Source organism: Metopolophium dirhodum, chromosome 9 (genome assembly GCF_019925205.1).
Source record: "Metopolophium dirhodum isolate CAU chromosome 9, ASM1992520v1, whole genome shotgun sequence".
Taxonomy (NCBI): domain Eukaryota; kingdom Metazoa; phylum Arthropoda; class Insecta; order Hemiptera; family Aphididae; genus Metopolophium; species Metopolophium dirhodum.
Window position 1 is genome coordinate 13531088 of NC_083568.1, and position 22497 is coordinate 13553584.

Genomic DNA, 22497 nt, shown 5'->3' on the forward strand with positions numbered 1-22497 from the left:
AAGACCGTGCGCCACACACTCCGCGCGCGCAACTTGTGTCGGAAAACATCGACGGGGCGACGCGATTTCGATCACGGCGTATGTGGCGGCACCAGTCTGTAGTGCGGCACACTCCCTCTTTTGCGTAATCGTCACCCCACCGCCGCGCCTCACCGAACGTCATCGTCGTCTGCAGTCGATCTGTCTGCGCCGATTTGTATTTACTATTCATTAATTATTTGGTACCTTATCCCTAGTTACTGAGTAGTTAGTGCCATAGTGGTTTAGTACGGTAGTAGCCGTCGAATCGAGTCGTCTGCCGGTCCGGACTTGTCGGTCGTGTGTGTCGTCTCCCAACACTCGCTCGTCGGGATAAATAGACGAAAATAGACGTGCGCGATCGATTATTATAATATGCAGTGTGGCGGACGATCCGAAATGTGTCGGATACATCGAAATTAACTTGCGTTCAGACCTTGAACGGTTGTGCGTATTGTTATATTGTTATCATCGCACAAATAATTCGATTAAACCCGTCGCAAATAATAATAACTACATATTTACTCGGTCGTGCCATACATAATATAATAGGTACTTATTTTAATATTTCGTAGTATAAAAAAAAATATAAATTATACTAGAGTATTGATGCAGAATTCTGTGACCATGTGCAATCTATGCTGTACTTGGTTGGTCTTAATCATTTGATTTCAGTACCTACACTATTTATAAAATTCACCAAACTTGTTTTTATAATTATTGCGAATCGCTTCCTATTATTGTTGTTGATATACCTTACTCAATTAATGTTTTTTTTTTTTTAAATTATTTTTGTTTATTGTAGTTTGAGCGATTCTTTGGATATTTATGGGATGTAATTCGAGCAAAAGTACGTCTAAAGCTGTACACAAAAAAAAATTACTACCCATCATGAGCTTCCTGCCATCCAGCAATGTAAGAGTAATAATACTATTTTTCGTTTTCACGTCTCTTGAGGCGTTCGTAAAAGAGACGAATAATAAGTCTGTTTAAGTTACAAATTTACAATGTGGTTGAAAGTTTTAATATTCGTTCCATAATTTTTATACGAAAACATAATATATGTGTGTGTAATACAATATAATGTAGGTATACTATACGGTACCTTACTACATTATATTTTATAATAACTGCCAACTTGTGTTACTCTATTAATGTAAATTATATATGATTTTGGTGTTATAAACAATTTATATTTTCCAAAGTTATACAAAATATCAAATTATTTCATTGGGTACATAACATATAACATTTATGTATACATTTTTTCCGTTTTTATTAAATCTGACAATTTAAAATATTATTCTATTGATATTTAAAATAATTTCCTGTTAATTTTATTGTATCATCATTACACGTTACAAGTTACAACATTATATATTTTGTAATCGTTTGAGTTATTATAATTTATAACCATTGTTATAAAGCATGTTTATATGAATACAAAACAATATACTCATTTAAGCATACTAATATAATATCAGTTGGTATGGGTTTCATTATCCTTTGTGAATGAATCATTGAAATTCTAGTATAATATTCAGTTTTATCTTTTTAACTAACATTTCACAGATTACATTTCAAGGTTTTTGTTCTGAAGACATGTGTCAACTTGATAAACAATAGAAAGTGAAGAAAACAACGTAATAATAGAAGAGTTTATTCTTTTCTATAAAAAAATTTCCTTGGTGACTTTCATATTTTCAAGTGTTTATTAAAGCAATAAAGCCAAATAAGTTAAATTACAGGTACATCAACAAACCAAATAAATATTGCAACTAATCCGTTATGGCATTATCTAATATGCTAATCAGCTATGTATATATATATATGTACTATGTACATATATATTATATTATTACTAACATTCCTTATTCAACATTGTCTTATTCTGTAATTCCACAGTTAACAATATTAAAAAAAATCGAGAAGTTATTTATATCATAAGTTTTGTTTCCGTTGATACTGAAATATTTTCATTTTTTGTTGTCGGGGGAAACAGAAAAATAAAAATAAATAATGATGACACATCATCCTTTTTCCGAGATCATTTCTACCCTCCTCAGCGTGGTTAGAACTCGGTATTGATCCAATCTACTGAGCATGTCCAGTAGTTGCATGCATATACCACCTTACCAACCCCCCGGGCGTTCATAATAGGTATTCGATTGCAGTGGATGTATATTTTCGCGTTGTTTCTATACTATTTATTTCTAATGTGCATGCATTCTTTATTGCTAAATGACTCATTACATTTAAAAATCAAATGATTGCATTTAATCAAAAAAACATTCTAAATAAAATATAAATAACAACATTTTAATACGATATTTCGGTTGATAATATTAAACAAAGTGTGCTACATTATTTTATAAACGCGCACATTGTAAAATCACACGTTAAAATAAGATAAATGAATCATACGTGATAGTTTATTGAAAAGCTTAAAATATAACTTATCGAGCAATAAATCAATTGTTGTTGACAGCTTTGACACTGATTTTTCCGTATATTATTGTGTTAAAATTCCCTATAAATAGCATTGCAGACTGCAGTAGTAAATACTAAATACATATTAAGGTGATATTGTTAAACCATGTTGCATAATATTATGTACATATCAGATTTGCATTAGACAAGACACTTCAAGAAAATATTTCAAAATATCTCTGCAAAATAATGGTAATATTATTAAATCTAAATCGGAATTTTTTTTTTTTAAATGTGCAATAGATTATGATTTATTAATAAGTAGTCAATACACGAATAAGATACATACCGTGTTTGTTTTCGTTTATTTCCGTCTACTACCTTAGATTGGCGCATCTAAGTCAAACATTCTGGGATATACTATAGTCCAAAATAAATTAATACTGTATAGTAATTTAGTAATGTATTAATAAATAGTATATTTTATAAAACAAAATTGTCCAAACTAGCTTTTAAAATTATAAACATTTAGGGGAAGTTAAAACCTTTAGTAACATCAATGAGTACATTATACTAAAGTCAAATTACTAAACTTTTTTTGTTTTCTTTCTCTGACCCATGCACAATATGGTAAATTTACATTAAGTTAATCTTGTGTTGTAAGTTTTAATGTTTGAGTGAAAATAGTATTAAACTTTGAGTTAAGCACATTGTCTTTCGTTGTACGTTGGCTTTTTACGATATGACATGTAGCGATGAATGAACTTTTTTAAATTGTAATATTTTATATATGTACTTATAACTTGCATACAAATTTAAATATCTAAAAAATCTAACTCATAAATATAGACAATGTTCTCAACTTTAAGTTTGCTAATTGATCAATTCACTCTAATATTAAAGCAAACAACACAATATTGGTTCTCTATTGGACCCAAATTTGCGCGTTGGTCAGAGAGAAAACTAATGCTGACATCATCTTAGGAAAATGCCACACCCGCACGCATTGTGCCATGTCTTGCAATTAATTTATGACGTTGTAACGCATCTAATTTATGTTCAGCAGTCCAATTTTGTGGTATAAACTTTAATAATAAAGAGAATTGACCTATTATCAAATTAGAAGTAAGAATATTATCTGTTATAGTTAGTGGTGATTTTTAAGTTGTATAGTAATTGTCACTTTGAAAATGTTCATGTAATTATCGATATTTTTTTCTGTTTTATGTAGTTATAGACTTATAGTACTGTGTGTGCGCGAAAACAGTGTACACTGTATAATTAAATTACCCATATTACTCAGCACCCATACATATTTTTGAATTCTGTTTGCGGGACGCGAAACTAGACTATTAGATTATTAATCTCCCGCAGACAGAATTCTAAAATATGTATAGGAAACTGAGCAATGTACTAATGTAAGTAAGTAACTGAGTTATAGAGTGTACCCAGTTTTTGCAGATGCACGGTATAGGTACATTCATGTATTGATCGTGATGGTTAAATTATTTGTTTTTTAATTTTAAAATCTTTATTTCACAACTCATTCAAAAATCCAACGACTATTTTTAATTTTGAAATCTGCCATAACTGAATAGATTTATTATAATTGACAATGTACAACAAATAATTGATTGTATTAAATATAATATTATTATGTCACTATTTTCAATTTATTTTTACAATATAAATATTAAATCATTACTGCATTGCAATGTTTATTATCTTGTGATTTGTCATATTATAATCCAAAATCCGATCATAGGTCTGGTTACAGAGCCGGTAACTTTACCAAGCGTTCAAACAACACCTAATTTTATTTACAGGCCCGTTAAGGGGATTCGATACCGTGATTTTATGTTTTTGTCTAACACACGCACGACATAGTATTTTAGACGTGTTTTTGCCAAACATTCCAATTGGTCTATTGAAGCGATAAGAATTCTGAAAACAGATTTGAATTTGTCGTCAAGTCTACTTTAAATTGACTTTCCCTCATTTTTGATAATATCCCCCAAATTCCAGAAAACGTCATATTAAAAAAGAGTATTTAAACATTTTTGTATTTCAATTTTTGGAGAAGCTAAAATCAAAAACTCAAAATTATGGGAAAGTTGATTTCAAGTAAACTTGACGATGAATTCAAATCTGTTTTCAGAATTCTCATCACTTCGTTAGATCAATTGATATGTTTGGCAAAGAATCCGTCAAAAATCCTATGTCACGTGTGTGTTAAACAAAAACAGAAAATCACGGTATGGAAGAATCCCCTTAACACTGATCTTTTAGTCGTTACAGAACGTTTATGCAACCCGGCCTATATGGCTATATATATACATAGTTTATTTATATTAAATATAATCATTGGAATATTGCACGATAGTTGCATTAACAGTTAATAAAATATGATGATGTGTGGACACTGGACATGTGATACGTATTGTTATTGGATTAGAAACTTGATATAAATATACTAAAAAAAAAATTAAAAATAGATAAAAATTAAAAAGGTATGCAGTAGGCTACAAGTAGGACATTGTATAATGGATGGTATATAATATCATTGTATACGAAAAACGATTCTGACCGGAGATTGTTTGTCAGTGTGGATATTTCATATTATATTAGTTAGGTATATTGTTATTACTTATTATTAATACGGTATCCGGTATAAATTGAATTAATATTAAAAAATAACTAAAATCATTATTCTTGGTTTTTTAATATGTAATTTCGTCCAAACTTGAACATAAAAAAACTGTTTTTATATTTTTGAGATTCTACGGTTACAAAAAAACCTACTTACGTGAAACCTTCTTTAACATTTTCAATATTTAGCCATAAGAGTAGAACATTATAAAAATGTTTGACTACAAAATCACTTTTAAATTAAAAAAGGTGGGCAAGTGGGTGTCGCTCTGCTGTACAGTAGGTTACAAGTTGGTCACTGTAATGGATGGTGTTAAATTTGAATTCAAACATAAAATATATCATTGTATAAGAAAAACGATTCTAAGCGAAGACAGTCAGTCAGCCTAGGATATTACTAAGTCTATTTTATGATATTATTGTGAATAAAGTAATTTATATATAACCTATTTACGTGGAACCTTGTTTTAAATTTTCAATCCTTAACTATAAAAGTTTAACATTTTATATATTTTTAACTATTATAAATTTTGTCGAAATTCGAACTTTAAATGCTTATAAAAATATTGTGGTTATGTATTTTTATATTTTTTAACAGCTATTGTAACAATATATTAGGAGCCTTGCATTACATTTCACGCTTTTTTACCAAACAAATAAGATTTTATTAATACTTATAAAAAAAAAAACTAAAAAAATTGAAAACTGACAATGTCCGTAAACAGTTCAAAATTGTATAGAGTATAAAAAAGGCTAATATAAACATTCAGTGAAATTTTCAAGTATTTACAGTCTCATTTTTTAATTACAACAAAATAAAGAAATCGTCACATGAGAAATCGAGTAAATATCAAATGTAAAAATATGAATTTCAAACGCTCATAAAAATTGAATTTGACTTTCTTGTAGACTTTTTATTTTGATAAAGGTAGACAAATGTACGAGAAATCTTGTATTAAATTTTCAAATTTCACATTTAAAAAGAAAATTTTTTATGAATTTTTAACTCAAAATAATTTGCAAATTTTCGTCATTTTTACGTATTTTGTCAATATTTAAACTTTAAATGCTTATAAAAAAAATTGTGACTGGATTTTTAACTTTTAATTTTTTTCATCTGCCTTTGAAACAATAACCTAGGAGCCTTCTATCAAATTTTCAAGCTTTTTTAACTAATAAATAAAATGTTATTGATATTTATAGAAAAAAAAACTAAAAAAAATGGAAACTGAAAATGTCCGTAAACAGCTCAAAATAAGTCAAAATATTTGGAAAATGTTATGGTGCATAGAAAATGCTACTATAAACATTCAGTCAAAATTGTATGTACCTACGGTCATTTGTTCTAGAGTTGCACCAAAAACCAAAATCGATTATCTCAAAAACAGATTTTGCGTAAAAATTCTCTTTTTTCCTTAAAATTTCTTTTGTTTTTCACGTCGTTCCCCCCCCCTCCCACAAGGACCAACTAAATGAACTTTCCTATCAGAAAAGTTACTGTTGAAGAAAATCCAAGCATTTTTACTGTCCTAAAAGGTGATGACACAAAAATAAAAAATTAAAAAGAAAACATCATTATAAAATCAATACATTTTAAATTTTAAATGACCGTAAACAGCTTGAAAACAGTCAAAATATTTTGAATATTTTATCAAGTATAGGAATTGAATATTAGTCTACGAATATTTGTTTTTGTATTATAACAAAATAAGAAAATTGGTACTTGATAAATCGAGTGAATATTCAATGTTGTAAAAATTTAAACTTCAAACGCTCATAGAAATTTAATTTGATTTTTTTTTTTGATAATGGTAGACAACATTTTAAGGAATCTTGTATTATATTTTAAAATCTTAAATTTAAAAAGAAAAAAATTTAGGAATTTTTAATTCAAAATAATTTGCACATTTTCGTATTTTTTACTTCTGTTAAAATTCAAACTGAGGTTTATTAAAAAAAATGTATAATGTATTTCTATGTATTTTTAATATTTTTCAACTATCTTTGTAACAATTTATTAGGTTAATAAATTTAATGTTCATAATACCTTGTCTTACATTTTCAAACTTTTTGACCCAACGAATAAAATTGTAAAAATTCTCGTTTTTCCTTAATTTTTATTTTGTTTTTCCCTGCACTTTTGAAAAATATTGGGAATTTTAAATATTAACCTTCCGAATGCAGCAACTAGATTCACTTTCCCATCGTACAAGATACTGTTGAAACAAATCGAAGCAGTTTTACTACCCCAGACGGTGATGAAGACACACAAAAAAAAAACATCATCATTGTTAAATCATACATTGCTCCGGTCAGAATCTAAAATGATTTCGTAATTTTGTGAACATAATAATACTTCTGTTATTGTGAGTTGTGAACATTACTTTCTAGTTTGTTTTTTTTTATCCGGTTCATGATGATGTTAGGTGCTTAGGTATCTATAATATATAGTATTACATTAATCAGTCGGAACAGTCATTCCGGTATTTGGCAATTTTGTTTCGTTCGCAACGCTTGTAATTAATTTATACGGAAATTTTGTTATGAGAAAACAATTTTAGCGGTCTATAATATACCGTGTATTATCGATTTAAATGTGAAAATTGGTTGTATATCTGTCATTTTAATTGCGTATCTTGGTTAAAATATGCTTTATTCTTCTAGGTTTTTTAAAGAATGAGGTTCATCGAGCATATATTCTTAGTTAATATGTTTAGTAGATTTTTTAGTGGTTTTGAAAAAGTTTTAGTTTTATAGCATAAAATGTATACTGAAAATTATTTCTACGTGATATATATTTATGAAAGTTATATAAGCTCGAATGTAGTGTTTGTATTATTTATACAGTCTACAGGTGCATATAGGTATAAGGTACTAAATAAATACAAATTCGGGGGACGAGGTGGCCGAGCGGTATAACGCGACGGATTCGGCACAGCCGGTCCGAGTTCGATCCTCGACCACTGGGCGGCATTTTTCTCCGTGCAAGTCACGGTGTCCGGAGAACAAGTGCCGCCATCCCCCCACCCCGGGGCACGGCAGAAACCTACGGGTGCCCCATTAGAAATTCTGCCAAACACAACACACACGTGTACCAACCTACCCAATATAAAACCTACCAAACCTACCCAATATAAAACCTACAGTACCCTCCCCACACCCAATGGCCTATGTTGCCGCGGGTTACTCAATAAAAAAAAAAAAAAAAAAAAAAAAAAAAAAAAAATACAAATTCGCACATTTTGGTATATGTAATAACTATTAAGTAATAACTAATAAGACGTATAAAATATGGAATGGACGGATAGCCAAACATCGTAAACAAATGCAACGTTTTTAAATATTCGAACCTACTAGGTTTTTTTTTTATGTAATTGTTAACATCTCCCTAAGGCCAAAATGATACAAATTCACAACTTTAATTTATTTTGCTAACTTTAAAAATATAATAAAAGTATACTGACTACTCGGGTATCCAATAAAGAAAAAATTATCGTTCTGAGAAAAATGTTTTATAAAATAGTTTAGTATTTAGAAATATACTAAATACAATTATAGCTATATTAATTATACATCACAACAGTTTTAAGTACAGACTTAGCAAATATAGATACCAATATGTATTTATTAAACAAAAAAAATAATGTTCTTTTTCTTATTATTTTTTAAGCCATAAAACACAATATAACAATTTGAACACTGATAAATACTGTGCTTATGCCCTTGATCCTCTTAATTAATACTAGTTTAAATTGCTTTTATAAAATACAGTTTAGGTAAATTGTTTTAATGGTATAATAATGTAGTCAAGTTCACCTAGTTACACTTTCCTTATATATACAATTTACTTCAAGCCTAGTTTGTAGTTAATAAATGACAAATATATTTAGTATGCCCTTATTAAATTATTAAAACATAATTGAGGTCATTGACAGTGTCACAGTGACTTGCTAATCTAATTCTCTCTTATGGAATAGGGAACGGGAATGGCCTCATGTTTACAATAACTCATGCCTATAATATACACATCCATGACCATATGGTGTTCCAGTGTATTGCATAATATTTCTCACACTTGTATAATATTATATTATCATCAAAGTTGTACAGTTAAATTATTGCCTTGTGCATTTTATTTTAGGCTAATCAATACCAAAAAAAGCAGATACCAGCAACCAAAGGATTAGCATCATCTTTTGGATTCAAAAAGACCACACAAACCAATAAGATCAGACCAATATCAGCTCCTATTCAATTGGTTGAAAAGCCAAACAATTTTGAATCTAAAATGCTACCCAAACCAATGTCAACACCTACGGGAAAGTGTTCAAGAAGTATACCTAAAAGTAATACACCTTCTCCCAACAGGTTTGTTACCTTACTATTGAACTGCCTTTTCTCAGTGACCAATTTTTTTTTTTTATATAGGTTTGGATTTTGTAAACCAGCAACAAAACTTGTTCAACCCACAACACAAGTAACAACAAAAAAAATAGAAGTGGAAAGAAGAAGTCAATCTGAACCACAAAAAAGGGAAATTCCTAAACTTTATTCAAGTGGAACAAAAATTGCTGTGTCCAGAGTTACCTCTAGTCATTTACCTAGGCCTCAAATTCCAATCAGATATCAAGTATCCAAAAGTCCCGATAAAAATGCCAAAACAGCTGCCAACATGAGACTAAAGAATGAAGCAATCAAACAAATGCAACAAGGAGTGACCATCCGAAAGTTAACTGACTCTGTTGAATTTACTGAAGTAATTGCTTTTAATAGACCATCAAGGCTAACAATAAATTCAAATGCTAAAGGTTCTTTAATTAGAGAACGGGCTAATAAATATTTAAGGTTAGTAGTTAATATACTTACATTATTTATGTTTCATTGGAAATTTTTTATGTTAAATAGACAAGTGTCAAGTTCATCTTCGAAACATTTGACATCGTCTGATGACGATTCAGATTTAAGCAGTTATGAAGAGAAACACGACAAGTAAATGGATTTAACACGTTAATTTTTTGAGGATGTCAGTCAACTTTTTGTTTCTCTTTGGTTAATGCAGAACATACCAAATTTCTTCAGCAAAACAAATTTTGTATTATTGGCTTTAAGATTAGACTGAAATGATCAAATTGATCTATGTAAGAAATCCAACATACATAATTTTTTTTTTAAACTTTAAGTTATATAGTAGATAAATTCACTCAATTTTTAATTAACAACATAAGGTTAGTTCTACTGAACAAAAATTTGTTATGTTTTGCATAGGCCAAAGAGAGAAAACAAATAGTGCACTGACATCCTCTTAAATGGATATACTAATACAGTCAGTGGCATAGTGAAAGAGATATTTCTTTATTTTTATAATTTAAATAGGCATGGCCCTTTGAAACAATAATTATATGTTTTACTTTAAATTAACAAATTATAACAATATTTACATTAATATTATATAGTATAAATATAATTTTAGTGTCATGGTTAACATTTTTATGGTTGGTTTGGCGGGTAGATTATGGTAAGCTATATTGTAGTTTTTAGTATCAAGTTTTAGTCTTCAATTTGTGTTTTTAAACTAATTGCATGGGCAGTGTTGAAGTGAGGTGGGAACATTAATGTCTGATAGGGTTCAGAGTAGGTAGGGCACAAATATTTTACCCCATTTCCTGTAAGTCATAATATATCTCAATTCACTGCCTCGCTAGTTATTAAAAACAAAAAAAAATAGCAGAAAATAAAAATGTTAAATATAAAAAATAATATATATTTTAAATCAGTTATATTCTTGAATTTCAAGTAAGTTATTAGTGTCTTATTTCCCTAACCATAGTGTTATTATAATAAGATAAGCAGGCCAGTTTGGGATGCAATCAAAATCAATATTTGTCATAATCTGAATGTGCTTGGTATTTCTGAGTAATTCATTCTGACAAGTGGGAACTGGAAACTTGTTGATAATTTTATACTAATAAATGATCGAGTATTCTTTACTGCTGCCCATAGTAGTTTATGTACCTAAACGAATATTAATTTTTGTAACAATTATTGATCATTTGGAAAAACTGCATCCAATAGCATTTTTTTGTTTGTCAATCATACCCGAAAATAAGAATAATATTATATTTTAATTTATTTATTATTATAATTCTTCATAAATAATTTTCTTTTATTCAATATTTTGGCAAGGTACTGGGTTGTATATTTATGTTGTGCATTTTGGTTTATAAATGTTTATCATGCTACTAATTAGTAAAATCATTTATTTTGTATTTTTCAATAGAGAGGAGTTTGTAAAAGAAAAGACTGAACAATTTGATAGAAAAGATACTACATGTAGTGATGAAGAATATGGACCTGGCGAAGCATTAGCAGTAGAAGAGTTCACAGAAATGAAAGATAAAATAAATGTCATTGATAATAAATTTGGTATTTTCATACAATTATGTATAATTAAATAAATATAGTTTCAATATAGACTTTTAATGATTTGTTTTTTTTTATAGCCAATGTTGATATGTCTGTATCATTACGTGATGTATTACTGAATATCGAAGACACAACTTTTGCCACATTAGCTGCTATGTCTTCTACAATAAGAATTGAAGATGAAACATCACCAGATGATGAATGTTTAAGTCCCACTGAATCTGAGTCAGCTGAATTTCCACATAGTAAAACAGGTATATTAAATTATGGTAAAAAAAAAATCTGTAGGACAATAAATTTAATATGAAAATTGTATACAATATAAGGACAGTAAAACAGGGTTAATAGATACAAAATCGGGAAAGTTATTACTTTGATATCAACCTGACCGAATATTCGTGTTATCAATATGAAACATTCATTAAACTGAGTACACAATAGTACGAAATTTGATGAACTCTACACGCTCTGTTAATTTATACCACCATACGGCTAAACATTGAAAAACAACAATTATTGATAATTATCCTAAAATCAACAGTTCTTGTTACCATGAAAATATTATAAAAATTCTCATTTTCCTTGTTATAATCTATTTTAAATATAGTTTAATAAATTTAAGCATTGTTTACAAAAAAAAAAATAATAATCATTCAAATATATAGGTTATTCTGACTTTTGCCATTTTAGGGGTGAATAAAAACACAATTGTAATGATTCAAACATATGTATTATATTGGTCAAATTGTAAAAAAATAAATCCATTTTTGTCAACACTTTTTTAAGATAAAAAAAAAACAGTGAGCATAAACACATAGTATGAGGTTTTCAAGAAATCAAGGAAAAATTGTTGCAAATTTACTTTCATTTTTGCTCATTTGTTTTTTCAATTGAAATATTTAAGTTAAAAATATACAAAAAAAAGTTTTTAATTGACAATTTTGTTCTCTTCATTTTTAAAAATCTCAATAATTGTTTCTATCTACCCTTCAGTTAGTAAAATAGAAAAAAACAAATGTTTCTATTGACACCATCTTTCAGGGAAATATAAATAAGACACATAAAATAATATATTAAATAATTTGTTAAACATAAAAACAATTTGAATATACATACTTTAAATGCTCGATGAGGTCAATATTTTGTTGTATTGTTCATCTATAAAGCTCAAATAAGAATGTTTTTATGATACTTCAAAGTTCATAAGTATTTCTATTCACCCTGTTTTAGGTGGTTTAAACAAAGAATTATATTTAAAATTACTTACTCAATAGAATATTTTCTATTTTTATTTTAAATGTTGCATACATTTTTGTAATGAACCATTCAGTAATATTATATCAAATATATTGACAATAAGGCTATTATTTTAAAAATGGTTAAATTCTAATATTTTGTTAAAATAATATTTATATTTTCCAATATTATGAAATTAATGATCTAACTGAATTATTGATTACATTATTGTAATCTCTTAAAATTTGTGTTAATCTTAATTTTATCCTTTCCATTTTAAATAAGAATTAAAGTTATTAGTAGTCATAGAAAATTTGATATCTAACAAAGAATGCGAAGGGAATATAATTTTTTTACTCAATGTAATACAGTTAATTTGCCATGAGGCACAAGAAAAAAATCAAGAGGTTAGGAGGGGTATAAGTAAAAAAAGGTAAAAAATAATAATATTTTATGGCAATATCAAAAAAATAATATTTCAAATCATTCTGGGAGGTTTGTTTGAACCACTGACATTTTAGTTAGAAAATAATTTATATCCTGCCTGTTTTATATAGACAATTATAATTGTATTGATAAAAATATTAAGGTACCTTTTTAAAAATTATGAAATCCTTTTTATATTTATTATACAATTGTCTTTAATGTAAAAAAAAAAGCCGGTTATACAGATAAATGCTATTACTTCTATACCAGATTGTGTTTTTGGTGCTGTTTTTTTAATATATTTTTTACATGTATTATGTATTATGTAATGTACATGAAATTAGTAAAATTCTATTTAAACTTACAGAATCTACAAATAATGATAAACGTGACAGTATGTCACCAATTTTGCGGTGCAATATCTCTAAATCCGGTTCTTTTTCATCAGACACTAGAGATTTTTTTGATGATGAGATAGCTGATCAACCAGCACTTATGTTTAGTGGGCCTCCATCAGAGTCTTGCAATACAGAAGATATTGATGATGCTATATTTCGACTTGGAAACCATTCCAGTTGTAACAAAAAATGTAATTATTTATAGATTTATTTACTTTTAAATATTTAAAATTTAAATAAAAAGCACAACATAGTCGGACAGTTTAATTATAATTTTATGATGATTATATGTATTATTTTTCCCAATTATAGCTAAATCCTTGAGAAGATCACTAAGTGCTGATGGGTCCTTAAGTGAGAGTCTCAACTCTGACGATCTGATGCTTGATGTTGACTATGATCAAACAGATGATAAATTGGTCGATCCTGATAATGAAGACCTATTGAAAACACTGGAGAGTACCAAACAAAACGCATTTAATGAATGGAAATCTTTGACATCTCCGAGGTGGGTATTGAATAATAATTACGTATTTACATGGTTTACATGTATGTAATTACATAACAACAGTGTACAGTGTAGAGGAGTAGTAATGTAATGTACTATATCCTAAGCGTAGTACAGTACACAGTATACACGGATAAATGAGTAAAAAATTGATAATATTAGGTGGGGGGAAATAATATTTCATTGTTATATATGAATAAAGAGAGGCAATGTTAATGACCTTGGACGTGTAACGTACCTATAGCAGTGTAGAGTGTTCCGCAACTGCCTGCATCTGAGTCATTAAACCGGTTAACCATACACTGTGTAGTCTGTTTTCCCGTCACTTATTTTATCCTCAATTTTTAATAAGATAGGATCAAACCTTTCTCCTTACGTGTTTTCTTTTTAGCCATTTCACAAACACATCGAATTTAAAACTATAAAAAAAGTACTCAATGCATAATTTCCATTATTCGTGTTAAAATTTCGAAATGATAAAAGCATTTAACAGGTCTAAACGAGTGTTTAAAAGGTAAAATTAGTCTAAAGCTAGTAAAATTAAAATTAAATGTACAACGAAAAAAGGATAATATAATACTTAAATCGAATATGCCTATTACCTGCTAACACAATTTTTTATATTTAACCTTTTAGAAACAGTAGTAGTTCACTCAAAGACGAAGTTCCAGTCAAAGATGAAACGGATTCTAAAGTAAGTAGGAAATTTAATTTCAATTCGTGGGCGGTATTGACAATTTTGAGTAATTTTGAAGTGGTTATTAGGGCAGCAATGGGGATGTGCTAATGAGCTTCGATCGGTTTCGAGAGGTAACGGACGACATAGCGAGTATCAAGAACATGCTATTCGAACTAAACCGTGCCCTAATAGAGGTAATTTTAATAATATTTTTAATTATTTACAAGTTTTTAATCTTTGATAATGATTATTGATTATAATATATAATAACGACTGATCAATAAATAATTTTTCAAATAACATATTTTAGTAAATACTAAATACCAGCATACATATTATTATAAGATACTATAACATAGTTTAAATAAAAAAAATTTTAAAAATAGATTTTAAAAATAGATTACGTCTATTTAAAATAAATAATAAAAACATTAGTGATCATTTAAAATTCCAAGGTCTATTTTAAGATTTTTATTTATAACTATTTGTCAAGGTTGAAAAACCATTAATCTTATGTCCTTTAACTGAATTATTTAAGGATCATCATTCGACATTCACAATATTATTTTTTATCTTATATTCTTCTATAGAATGTGATTTGTGTGTAATTCTAGGACAAGCAAGATATAACCTACCCAGAAGACCAGGAAGTTCATTGCTGTTACGAGAATCAAATCTTGGATTTGAAACAACAGGTTGGTTAAATTATTTAATATTTTATTATTATACATATAGATAGGTACATGTCTCCATTTATTTTCAAAATAACTAGTCACTGTTTTAAACTTTAATTAATTAATTCAAAATGTGTCTTGTTTTTCATTTTAAAACACCTCATCAAATAGAAAATACTTAGATAGAAGCATGATTTGCATGATTATTTTAATGCTAAGCAATTTAAATATGAGGGAAATATGTATTTTTAAATATCCCATTGCGTTTCGGAGACAAGTATGCATTTTCCTTGATCAGGAGCTGAGTTGCGGATCGTCCGTTTCAGATAGCTTATATGGCCCAACAAATGGAACAGAAGGACCGTACTATTCAAATGCTCAACGAACAGATAGCCCAACGACCACGGCCATCAATAACAACAATAGAAACCCGAAATGCTGCCACTCAAACAGACAGAGTATGTAATTATAATAATGTTTATACAGGGTAATTCACCATGCATGCTCACCCTTCTTTTTCAACTATGCAGTTAAAATCTAATTTTTAGAATTTTTAAATTTTCTTAAGGATCTTATTTTCAAATTTTGATATTTGTTGTACTACTTAGGGAATACTTATGTCCATCCTGTATACAAACATCTATTTTTCAAATGAGAAAGGTGGTTAATACTGTAAATTTTTTAGAGGATAATTTTCTGGGTATTCATTTAGTATAAATATAACAGCAATATGTCAAAACTATTCAAAAAATATCATAAAATTATATTATTATAAAAAATTTGTATTTAATTTATAAAATATATTTAGCAATACACTTTTTGTATATTTATAAAATTTCAAAAATGTATCTTGCCTGTTTATTGAATGGTACCTGTACATTGCCCGTACTTTATATAGATAATTGTCTTGGTATAATAGGTCACATACTAAACTCGATTTTCACTTAGTAGGTCACATACTAAATGAATACCTTTTTCTGAAAACTATATGTTGTATCAAGATCAAAATTTGAACTAGTAGTTAGTGAGTTTTTTGACTTTGTGTACTAAGGATAGGAAAATATATATCTGTCAACATTTTTATTTTTAATATTAGTCTTAGTTTAATAACTTAAACTAACTAGATGCAATAAAATTACATTTATTTTATATTTTTGTAAAACCATATTATGAACTATTACATCCTTAGTATATATAAACATTCTAATAAGTAATAACTGAGAAACTACTCGTTTGACTTTTGAATCCATTAGATATAATTAACAATAAAAATTAAGAGTTCTCGTTTGAAAAAGAGAAGTTTGTATTGCTACGAGACACTCCTACAGTAGTATAAAATATCAAGAATTTGATATTATTGTCTTTAAATATATTTTATAATTATAAACTGATGAATTAATTCATTTTTAAAGGAAAAATTAGAATGAGCAGAGCATACTTGGAGGATGGTCCCTGTATGTTATACATATTTATTTGATTTATTTGATTTTTTAAGTGTCGGTCGACCACAGCTCCAACATTATGCACATTCGATAGAGAAGGACAAGCAAATGGTCGCCCTGTAATAAGGTAACAAATTTTATAATTTATTTATATACCTATATATTGTATTTGTATTAAATATATGACTATTTACACATGGAATATATGTTATGTGTTTATGCAAACAATGACGCGATTTCTGTCAACAATAGCTTCGCGTTGGGACAGGTAGATAAACTAGACATGGTGTTTTGTTTATTCGCAATGTGTGCGTTCGATTATTTCTGCTTGTCTATAATAATGCTTTGACCATCTGGCACCCACTCTTAAATGAGCATGAAGGTAGATTAAGCATAGGTTTATAATGTTTTTGTTTTTAATGATATTAATGAATAAGGGTTTGTATAAAATGTCAATGGAATAAATTATGAATGATTTAAATATTTTATTATATGTTATAATATACCATAATTTACTATTTTCCTTAATTTAATATTTTAAACTTATACTTCATTTACTTTATTAATCTTTATAAATTAATTAATGTAGTAGGTCTTTTTTTCATATAAACATTAATATGTAGTTACCATATATATTACTTATGCATGTTAGTACTTTTTAAACTACCTAACCATTATTTACTTCCCACATTGCATGGTAGTCTATTCCACATTTTTTAAAGACGAGATACATTTTGAATTTAAATAATGGTAAATTGCACTATTTAAGCGATGTTATGATTTACAAAACCAATTTTTATCTAATTATTGTTTATCAAATAACTAATAATATTTTAATTAAGATCTCGTGGTTATATTGTCATAATGTGTGATAAAAATTATTTGCCATTTTAATGGCTCGGGGTATTGCCCTAAAAATGTTAGTGTATAAATTAACATTATATAAAATAACAATGGTAGTGAAAGACAAAGAAATTAAACAATTTAGTAACCTTAGTAATCTTTTCACAATACATGTTTTTAGTTATTATAATACAAATTACAATAAATATTAAAACTTAAAATCCTATAAATCTCAAAAAAAAAAAAAGTTCAAATAAATGTACTAAAGTCTAGTGTACCATTAAAAAGTAAAGCCAAGTCAAATTACAAATCAAGTCAATTTTACAAATTTTTTTATACAATTATTGGAAATAAAATACAAAATTAGAGATTGATGCAGGCTGTAGGAAGTATCTTCTTTCAGATGAAAAAATAGTTATCAAAATCTGACAATTCTACAAAACTTAAGAGTAATTCCCGTAAAAAAAAAAATATATAACATAAGTGTAAGACTTAACACTGTATATTTATTTTTTTTTTTTAATTTATTCTTCTCAATAATTAATTAAAAATAATTTACTTACATTGACTCTAGATAAAAAAATATATTTTTTTAAATTATATATAGGAGTCAATCATTTTAACACATAAATACATAAGAATTTAAATTTGGTAATTATAAAATTTTTATAAATCAATAAAAAAATCATTGAAATTATGTTAGTATTACATGCTTTTTGCTGGACTAAAGTTTTTATACTTTTATTAATTTCAAATAAATTTTAAAATGTACAATTAAAATAATAATTATTATTATAGAGGAAGAAAACCTGTTACTTTGCCAAACTATTTAAAATCTACTTTTGAGAGTAAAGAAAATATAAAACTATTAAAATGGCTTCTTTAAAGTTCAATCTACTTTTAATTATTTACTTGAAACATAAGCATGAGGTGATAAGATCACTCTACACAAAAAAAAATGATAACAGACATAAAAAACGCTTAGTCACTACTCTCTAGTATCAATGATAATAATATAGTATAACTTAATTTAAATAATTTTTACTTTAAAATTTGTATCAAATGAAGTGAAAAATTATGTTTAACTGTTGTTATTATAATGTAAAAAAAATACTATAAATAACCTGTTGATCGTTTTATTATTATTTCTATAAAAACAAATTCCAATATTTATCACATATTATTAAAAACACACAATGATGTTATACATTTTTAGGTGCAGTGACATGACGGAGAGATCAAAGTCTGTGTCGGGCAATCGCATACGTATCGGCATGCTAAAGCACAAATTTCTCATGGACGCAGGACGTACGTTGCCGAACGTTTGATTCCTTACATACGTTCTCTTCGACCAGTATTAACAAAAACATTCCATGTTTAATGTTCCATTAATAGTTAAATTTAAAACAAAAATTTAAATTACCATTTATTTTTTACAATTAATAAGTTTGTCCACGTGTAATATACAAGTTTTGTTTCCAAATGTACAATTTATGTTCTTTATATATATATATATAATTTATTTATTTTTTATGTAACTTAAATGAGGGGGTTTTTTTTGCTTAAAATAAGTAATCTTTTTTCCACTTTACCAAAATCAAACTAGTCAATCTTTGTTTTGTTTATATGAATTATATATTTTGTTTGTGTTACATTCAATAACATTTTTCTAGAATAAAATTATTATGATTTAAACATAAGGGACCTACCTATTCCTTTAAATAATAATTATTTTATATTTAAAATGTTTTCATTAAATACATTAAACTTCCAACAATAGTTATGTTATTAAAACAAAAATAAATAAATATTTAGTTTATTATACCTACCTATGTATTATAAATATAGGAGTCAATGTTTATTATACTCTTTTAATTACTGTACTTAGTGATTATAAGATAAAAATACTTTATTTATTAACCTTATTTCAAAGCTGTTATTATTTCCTTTGAAATATTATGCCAGGACTTCATTTTTACTGTTTTTATTTTTTTAGCTGTTCTGCTCTTCTGCTAGGTAGTCTTTTTATATCTTAAGAGCTGTACAAGTTTTGTGATCTTTTTGATTAGCTTTATTTTATAACAATGTAAAAATATATATTACATTATAAATAAATCAATATTAACTTTATTGTTATACCAATAGCTTTCTGCACTCAATACCTTGTTAAATTAAATGTTATTCGTACTGTATTTTCAGCTCTTGATTAATATTATTTTAATTTTTAACACTAAATATCTTTAAACATTTATTGCCTTATTTTTAGAATTTGAAAAACAAATCAATAATTGTTGATACCTTGAATATAAAATATGATTTTTCTTTCGACTAATATAATATTAAGTGGTTAAAATATTTAGAACATTTCAAAACAAGCATTGGTATTTGTTTAAATTTATGTAAATGTAGTGCTGTGTTTGACTTCAGTCACATGTCTAGTGTCACTAGTTCCCAGATGGGTGACCACCTAGGTTTTGGTGACAAATCCTTGTCATACATAAATTTTTTAACTTGTGTTATTTTTCCAATTAAACTGATCAGACCTGGTTGAGTTTTTTCTATGAAGAACTGGTTTTGCCAACCCTGCCTAGTACGCTGAAAATTTTATCGTATCATGCTATGGAATTTTTCAATGGTATTATGCCTCATGGATCATTTATTATAATTTCAAAAAATATAAATAAACACAACTACAAAAACTAAGTTAAATTATAAATATCTGCAATTTATTCAATGCATATTCAATTTGGATTTCATATTTTCTGAATTATTTGTCCACAAATGATTACGTAGATAACTTTAGGTAGGTAATAATATAGGCACAGTGCATTAGATGTTGTGAGTGGTGATGTATGTTCCACTACCAAAATGTTCATAAGAAAATTCAGGGATTCCAAGATATATATTGTCAATCATAAATTTGCACACAAAGTCAGCTATCTAAAACCTGAAAATCTATTACTGTTGTTTTATTGTCTGTGACCTATGTCCTATGTTATTCAACCAAATTCTAAATAGCCTGTACTCGTTAAAATAACCTAAACTAATAGTTTATATAGCTTATAGCTTTCTTGTGACCTATAGTCCTAGGCACTATAGTATCTACTTTTAAATTTTTATCATTTAATTACTTTAAAACCTGAGCTGCTGAATACACCTTAAATATAAGATCTTCCATTCTAAAATCATAAGCAAAGATTGATATCAAGTTTATGGTGTTCAATATAAAGATATTAAAAATTATTCAAAAGAAGGTACTTACTTACAACTTAAAAGTTACAAATTTCAAATGATTGAAAAAAAGTTAATATATTGTAGGTAACCACTACTGTACAGTAGTTGTTGAGTACTTGAGCCTATCTGGTGTCTCATCATTGAGTAAGTCGCTGTAATGTAGGTGTTTTAACACCAATTGGTATAGCATATATTAAATTTGAATTAATCTATAAATCATTGTATACGAAAAATGTCCCCAAGTATTGCTATTATAATAATTTATTTTATTATTAATAATACATTAAGTAGAATTCATTTTTGAAGAAAACTGCATTAATTATATTATTTATATTTCTATCATATTATATTATTGTTATGAACTTTTGAGTCAATATTGACCTACTGTAGAACTAACTGTGTGAATAGGTTTGTTGGTAATAACATTTAATTAATCTAAATATTTTGAAAATTGGATTGTGACATTGAGTGAATTAAATATAATATAATATGTGAAGTTAGTAAGTCAGTAGGTATAATGAATATATGAACTACAAAAAAAAAAGCTTGTCAAGTCAGAGATCGGCATATAAACTTTCCTGGTTTTTAATTTTTAGAAATTTACTAACTAATTTCACACCCAAGCGGTATAACAATTTAAATCTAGAAAAATGTACGTGTGAACGGCCCAACAAAAAATCATTTTCATTTTAATTTAGTGAGATAGATCTCCGAAACCGGTGAGCGGATTTTGTTGTTTGGGGTCTTGTTAGATACACATTGGCTAGGAGAAGTGCAGTGAAGATTTTCAGAACTTTATCTTTAATGTTTAATTCACTACTGAACCTTAAAAAATTAAAAACGTTTTATTGGGCGTTTTTTGATGTGTTTCAGCTTTACAGCTTTGTAGTGAATTAACGATTGAAGATTAAGTTCTGAAAATCTTCACTGCACTTCTCCTAGCCAATGTGAATCTAACAAGACCCCAAACAACAACATCCGTTCTCCAGTTTCGGAAATCTACCTCGCTAAATGACAATCTAGCGAAAAATAACTCTTTTTTTTTTTAAGGGGATTCCACCCTGTCTTTGTCTAACACACGCGTGACTTAGCATTGTAGACGAGTTTTTTGCCAAACCAGTGGTGTATTGGTAAATATATTTATGGGTATACGCACCAATAAAATATGTATGTAACCTAAACGATTAAATTATATCATCGTATATATTATATAACGTTATTGCAGTTCAATTAGTACATAGTTTTTAACATTATTTTATTAATTTTTGTATAATGTAACAATAGAAAATAAAACAAAATCAACTCGAATGTCAACAAAATTAAAATTATAATAACATTATTATTATAGGTACAATCTATAGAATTTTCCACAAAGATTTTTTGAATTCAATATTGGGTTTACTAAATTGAACTTAAAGTCTTAAAATACATTAAACACAACGCATATTGTTATATAACTTATATTCAATACCTACTTCAATTGATAAATAATTCATTAATACATAAATTCATTAATACGAATAACGTTTTTTTCCTA

The 22497-nt window shown here is 27.3% G+C and overlaps 1 protein-coding gene across 13 annotated transcripts; it reads left to right on the top strand.

Annotated features, from left to right (window-relative positions):
- Positions 1-185: 185 nt before the first annotated feature.
- On the top strand, positions 186-19774 carry LOC132951612 (putative leucine-rich repeat-containing protein DDB_G0290503). 13 transcript variants are annotated; one of them, XM_061023418.1, is made up of 16 exons: positions 186-570; positions 824-933; positions 9239-9465; positions 9526-9942; positions 10003-10086; positions 11375-11520; positions 11598-11774; positions 13550-13771; positions 13893-14088; positions 14725-14782; positions 14854-14961; positions 15382-15462; positions 15740-15899; positions 16937-17010; positions 17136-17151; positions 18943-19774. In XM_061023418.1, the coding sequence occupies exons 2-14, from the start codon at positions 847-849 to the stop codon at positions 16975-16977; spliced, it is 2004 nt and encodes a 667-aa protein (XP_060879401.1). In that variant the 5' UTR covers positions 186-570; positions 824-846; the 3' UTR covers positions 16978-17010; positions 17136-17151; positions 18943-19774. The 13 variants fall into 13 exon arrangements, with proteins under 13 accessions (XP_060879401.1, XP_060879397.1, XP_060879403.1 ...); XM_061023414.1 differs by having other exon boundaries at positions 15768-15899; positions 18943-19762; XM_061023420.1 differs by lacking the exon at positions 17136-17151 and adding an exon at positions 1591-1766 and having other exon boundaries at positions 15768-15899; positions 18943-19749.
- Positions 19775-22497: the final 2723 nt, after the last annotated feature.

Excerpts from the sequence above, each read along its gene's own strand:
- LOC132951612 (XM_061023412.1), top strand. The coding sequence starts at position 847 with ATGGGATGTAATTCGAGCAAAAGTACGTCTAAAGCTGTACACAAAAAA. Across the intron at positions 934-9,238 it reads GCTTCCTGCCATCCAGCAAT|GCTAATCAATACCAAAAAAA; the intron begins GTAAGAGTAATA and ends ATTTTATTTTAG. Across the intron at positions 10,087-11,374 it reads TATGAAGAGAAACACGACAA|AGAGGAGTTTGTAAAAGAAA; the intron begins GTAAATGGATTT and ends ATTTTTCAATAG.